Source organism: Punica granatum, chromosome 4, assembly GCF_007655135.1.
Source record: "Punica granatum isolate Tunisia-2019 chromosome 4, ASM765513v2, whole genome shotgun sequence".
Taxonomy (NCBI): domain Eukaryota; kingdom Viridiplantae; phylum Streptophyta; class Magnoliopsida; order Myrtales; family Lythraceae; genus Punica; species Punica granatum.
The window spans coordinates 35,320,397-35,326,208 of record NC_045130.1 but is presented as its reverse complement, the minus strand read 5'-3'; the positions used below and the strand labels follow the sequence as shown (position 1 = coordinate 35,326,208).

The window sequence follows — 5,812 nt, the reverse complement described above, 5'->3', positions numbered from 1 at the left end:
CCATTTTCGAACGAGCAGGTGCTTCCTTTCCCAAGTAATCGAAAGGGTAGCGCATGCAAGAAACAGAGGTGCGAAATTTCCCAGCTTGAGTAGAAAAAAATAGCATCGACCCTATTCCTTAATTTCAACGAAACATGAACTTTGAAGAACAGACAGAAACAGAGATGGGTTTAGAGGACAATATCGGAGACTGCTGTAACCGAAGAGAGTGACAAGCAGAGAGAGAGAGAGAGAGAGGGTTTCAGACATTGGGAGGGAGTCGGGCGAAGAAGGAGACGTCCGGATCCGAACCCGAACCGATTCACCCCAGCATCCGGACCCGAACTAACTCATGACCAATCACGAAGCGCCACGTCAGCATTTAACGGCCCCGTGGCATGGCGATAACGGTCAGTTAGATTTATGACCAAAAGTGTGACTTTTCCAAATCTTTTTGGACTTATTTTTCCAAACTGAAACATTTAGAACTCGATGTCAAAAATTGGCAAACATATAGGACCTCAAGTGTCATTCCCCCATTTCAAAACCCGCAGAATATGTGGGGAGATAGCATTTATTAAACTTGAAGGTCTTTTCTATGCATGCGAGAAAAATTAAACCCAAATTTTAATTATCTAATTAAGCTTCTTATCTAATTAAGCTTAGAGGTATCTACCCACAACATATAATTTCAAAACCCGTTGAATATGTGGGAAGATAGCATTTATTAATCATGAAGGTCTTTTCTATGCATGAGAGAAAAATTGAACCCAAACTTTAATTATTTGGCCTAACCCTCTTAACTGGCCTAACCCTCTTAACTTCGTGACTTATCAGAATGGACCTGACCTACGGATATCTAGCCTCTTAGACCATGAAAAATGCCTTTTCCATAAGCTGACCTTCGACCTGCAGCGATCAAATCGTTGAACTGAATTTTTTTTTTCTTTGCTACTGACGTGCGCATGTATCTACATCAGGTTAAAGATGCAAACGTATCGGTTTAACTTTTCATCCTCTTTATTTGGATTGATTCGATTCAGAAGAAATCCCCAGTGACAAATAGCACTTCAAAACTGATATGATCTAATGAGCATAAATTGATTTGACTTTACCTTTGGCAGCCCAGTCTTTGACATATATCGGGCCTAGAAACAGGCCAGTAAATTGTCTGCCCAATTCTTCGACCTGTCTTATTGCTTATGCTACCCAACATTTTCGGCCCATTTGATCACATGAGATTTACTAGGGATTGTAATAGAATTGAATTGTTATGTCATAAGACATTTTTGGGGCCCGGAAAAAGCAAAAGGAGGGGGGAATTTCCTTCTTTGGTTCTCTGAGCCGTTTGACTATTATGGCAAGAGAGTGAAGAAGGGGGAAATTTCATTTTGACACCACTAACTTTTACAAGTCGCGTAACATTTCGCAAGACTTGCATTTGAGTCGATTTGCGAACATAATCACGATTCAGACAACGATATTTACGGCATCATAAGTATAGAACAATTCGACTTCTATGCTAATCTTGTACTCTTAGACTGTCATATAATTCTCAGGAAATAAGGTGGCGTTTAGTATATCACCACCCAAGATTACAGGGAAATCCAGATTTCCCCACAAACATATTCCCACCTGTTAAAAATTACTGGGAATGTCATATTATCGTGTATGGTAGGAAATTTTGCCAGCAATCAATGTTAACTTGTCTGGGACAAAAAAAAAAAAAAGAGATTACCGAGAAGGCAGTATTTTTTACTAAAATACCATTTTCTTCCGACTCCTTTTACCGAATGCCCCCAAGACGTGCAAACCTTGAAGATCGTCCACCTCTCCCACATGTTCTGGTCTCACAGTATTATAAATATATACGTATATATACAGATATATATGCTGCAAATCAGCTACAGATGACCCACAAATGAATCAACTACGAATCATAAATGAATCGACTACGAATCAGCTATGAATCGGAAATGAATCAATTGTGAATAAGCTAAAGTTGACCCAGAGCAGGAGACAACAAACAAGACTCGCGTGGCGAGGTGCAGCCAATGAATAGGAGCTGGTGACGGGGAGAAGTTGGTAGGCGAAGGGCAAGAAGTAGGGAAGTAGGGTGGGTGGCGTTGAGGGCAGGGCATTTTTGTTAACTAATGAAAAAATAGATCACCACATTGGTGGGAAAGTAGATAGACACCCCCATTGGTGGGAAAGTGGATTACAAATTGTGTGGAAAATGGATTCCCTTGGGCATCCGCTTTCCTAGCAATGTCCATCAACCAAACACAAATAATTTGGTGGACTCAGGGAATTTAAAATTAGATTCCCAGTAATCTACTTAAATTACCTCGTACCAAACGCGCTATAAGATCTGATGTCTTGGCTTCCTTTTCAGTTTGATGGAAAATAGATTTTGGCCAAATCATTTTTTTTTTCTAGCTCGAAGACCAAATCAATTCTGATTGTCTTGATTTTGGTATTATGTATATAAGTACTTCGAACCAACATGTGTTGGTTCAAATGGCTCGGCGTTTGTTCCCCTTGAACAAATTCTCAGGTTCGAGTCTTGTGATTGAAGATAATCCATGTTGAGAGAGGTTTAATCTCTTAGTGGGTCAACCGGCTCGAATTGGGTTTGTTGGGGTCAGTTGGACTTCTGGATATTGGAGTATTCACATAAAAAAAAAGCACATGGACAATATATAGAAACTTTGATTTGTTGTAAATTGTAATTACTGTAAGTTACTCTAAAGGATCATCACTATCAATATATATATATATATAAAGTTGATAATACCCTAATAAATAAGAAAAAATAGTAAATCCATTACTAATTGATATGTTAATATACTATATAGAACTATCAATATATTAGGCCTACGGGTCTCCCTTATGACAAAAATATATATTTTATGGAAATTAAAAGATAATAGTTAATGTTATAATAAATAACAATATACGAATATAAAGGAAATATTCAAAGAAGAGAACATTTCATATTTTCGATCATTTATTGACATTTTATTAATAAATAAATATATTAATAATTAAGAAAATAAAGAATCATTTATAAGTAAAAATAAAGTTAAAATCAACTAAAAATTTTAAGAATTATAGCTAATCTCATAAAAGATCAATTAAGTAATTTTTCATTCAATTGATTGGGTCAATTTATCTTAAAGTATTCAAACTTATTAAAAATAATATATGAAATATCGATTATAATAAATAATAAGTAAATAATGAAGTTTAAAAAATTTTGATAGGCTTTAAGAGTAGCATTTTTTCATCAAATAAAACTAATGATTTGATCTAAAAGTAATTCAAATTTTAATTGAAATTTCTCATAAATTAAATTAATAATTGCATTGATGTATATAAAATATGAATTTCTTAATTGAGAATATTTTATATACATTTGATATATATTATATTGTAACAAGTCTGAATTTATGGCATTAAAGTTTATACAATATAAAAAATAAAATTTTACATGTCGATATAAATTATAAATTTATACAAATTATTGTTTTCATATTTAAACTTTTATAATAATATTTTCTTAATAAAATTCATGCAATGCACGGATTCGAGAAACTGGTAAATTTATAATTGTTGTAACACTAATAGGCCGCACTTATATATTTACAAAGTTTTTGGGATTGCTAATGATTGATTTAATTTGTAGTATTTACATATGGAAATGTTATCAATTACTTTAACAGGAACCGCCAAGTTTCTTTCCTAAAAAAAAAGGGAGAAAGCCATTTTTGGTCTTATAGGTTGGGCCTTCAATTATTGTTAGTTCTATAAATTTTAAAAGTGTCGTATCAGTCTTATACATTTGCTCAGTAGGACAATTTTGGTTCATTCTGTGACGACAATATCAGATGCTAACGTGGACACTAACGCCATTAAATAAGGCCGTGTGGTAGTTTTTATTTGGATGAAAATTTTAAATTCTCAAAAGAAAAATCAAAACACAAAAAATTAATGAAAAATTAGTTTTACAACTGAAAATTAAATTTAGAGAGAGAGAGACCTAGCCCCTTGTCGAGGGTAGAGTCCTCGCCAGTAGCCCCACCCCAAAATCGTGCCTCGCCAACGGGGCTATTACCCCTGGAGACGAGCAACCCCTTCTTTTCTAATTTTTTTAAAAAATTTATGTTTTAAAATTGATTTTTTATTTTTTATTTTCTTTTCTTTTAAAATTTTAAGTTTTAGCCAATAAAAAATCACCATGTGGCCTTATTTAACAGTATTAGTGTCCACATTAGCATCCATTATTGTCCCGTGCAAAGTGGACCAAAATTGCCTTACGCGGCAAACGTATAGGACTGATTCGACACTTTTAAATTTTATAGAGCCAAAATTAACTGAATGTCAAATTTATAGGATCAAAAATATCTCTCTAAAAAAAGCAACTTAATATATTTAATTTATGTCACATTTTATCAGTGTTATCAAAACCGGACCGGACCGGACGGTTCGACCGATCGGATCGGAAACCGGACCTATGTTCGGTCCGGTTAGCTAAAAAACCGAAAATGCACAAACAGACCGGTGAACCCACAAAACCGAACGATTTTTAGATAAACCCATCGAACCCATTCGAACCGATTGGTTTCATGGGTTCAGAATCCCCCGATCTGAACCCGAAAATGAGCTACCCCTTCATCCAGACGAAACCCTAGCCAAATTGACGATTGACGATTGAAGATTTTGAAGGCTGAAACGCTGAAATTGAAACCCCATTTCTTCATCTTCACTCTTCAGTTTCAGTCATCACTCATCAGTGACTTCTGTCGACTGGAGGCTAAGCTTCGTCTTCTCCTTCGAGCATAGCAAGATTTTTACGGGTTCGAGCCTCTTCTCGGCTTCTCCTCGTCCAAACGCAACAGACCGACGACTCGGGGGCGGATTCCTCACCAGCAGGGGGACACTATCGGCAATCAGGGGGAGAGGATGTGCAGAACCAGAAACCATTCTCCCAATCAGCTGAATTTGAGCACAGAACAAACCTCCAAGAAACAAAGTTTGTCGAAAAGGGTCAGCAGACACGATCTAATTCCAGCACGCAAAGCTTCGAATTACAGTGGCGAGGGGAAGAATTACTTGAGAGGAGGTTGAAGAAAAGGGAAGAAACAACTGTGAATAAGAGGATAGCATGCACGGAAACTGATAGAGAGACGTACGGAGAGAATGAGACCGTGGGGGCACGAGTCCTGCAGCTCGAAGGCGTGGAGGATGTGAGAGGTGAGGTTGCAGACTGTCTCGTGCTGAGGCTTCAGCCTAATCCAGCTCCTCTTGAGGCCTTCCTTCCTCTGGGACTTGCTCAGAATGCGGCGATCCTCGAACTGTAATTGCATCCTCACGCCCTCCATCGCAGACAGTGAAAGAGAGAGAGGAGGGTATGACCGGAGGGAGCTCAGCTGCTGAGTTCTTTAAATCGTCAGTCGAACTTCGGTAGGGTTTTTCACGGGACAGAACGAGAGAGAGAGAGAGATAATTAAGCTCGGCGACTCTGTTGCTCAGTCACAGGAGCAAGATGATGGGTAAAAATTGGGCTAACATAAGATTTCATGTCACTACAGCCCCTAAACTTCTAGGAAGTCACAAATTGCCCCTCTGGGCTCTTTCTAAAAAAGAAAGGGGGCATAAAGTGGAAATATATCAATTATTATATAATATTTAATACTATTTTCTTGTATTTTATATTATTTTCTTAAAATAATAAATAAATATTTATTTTATAATTAAACATGCGGTCCGACCCATCGAATCCCCGGTTGAACCCATAAACCCATGAACCCATCCAGCTCCTCTTGAGGCC

General features: G+C 37.0%; 1 protein-coding gene across 2 annotated transcripts; it reads right to left on the bottom strand.

The window, feature by feature from the left end:
• Positions 1-4,307: 4,307 nt before the first annotated feature.
• Positions 4,308-5,529, bottom strand: LOC116202610. Of its 2 annotated transcripts, none has more exons than XR_004156098.1 (2): positions 5,175-5,527; positions 4,308-5,000 (listed from the first exon to the last, which is right to left on the bottom strand). XR_004156098.1 is itself a non-coding variant. In XM_031534211.1 (2 exons), the coding sequence occupies exons 1-2, from the start codon at positions 5,361-5,363 to the stop codon at positions 4,765-4,767; spliced, it is 411 nt and encodes a 136-aa protein (XP_031390071.1). In that variant the 5' UTR covers positions 5,364-5,529; the 3' UTR covers positions 4,308-4,764. The 2 variants fall into 2 exon arrangements, 1 of the variants encoding a protein (XP_031390071.1); XM_031534211.1 differs by having other exon boundaries at positions 5,189-5,529.
• Between the last annotated feature and the right edge of the window lie 283 nt (positions 5,530-5,812).

Coding starts and splice junctions, on each gene's coding strand:
- LOC116202610 (XM_031534211.1), bottom strand. CDS start 5,363: ATGGAGGGCGTGAGGATGCAATTACAGTTCGAGGATCGCCGCATTCTG. Junction 5,001..5,188: donor GCAGGACTCGTGCCCCCACG/GTCTCATTCTCT, acceptor TGTTTCTTGGAG/GTTTGTTCTGTGCTCAAATT.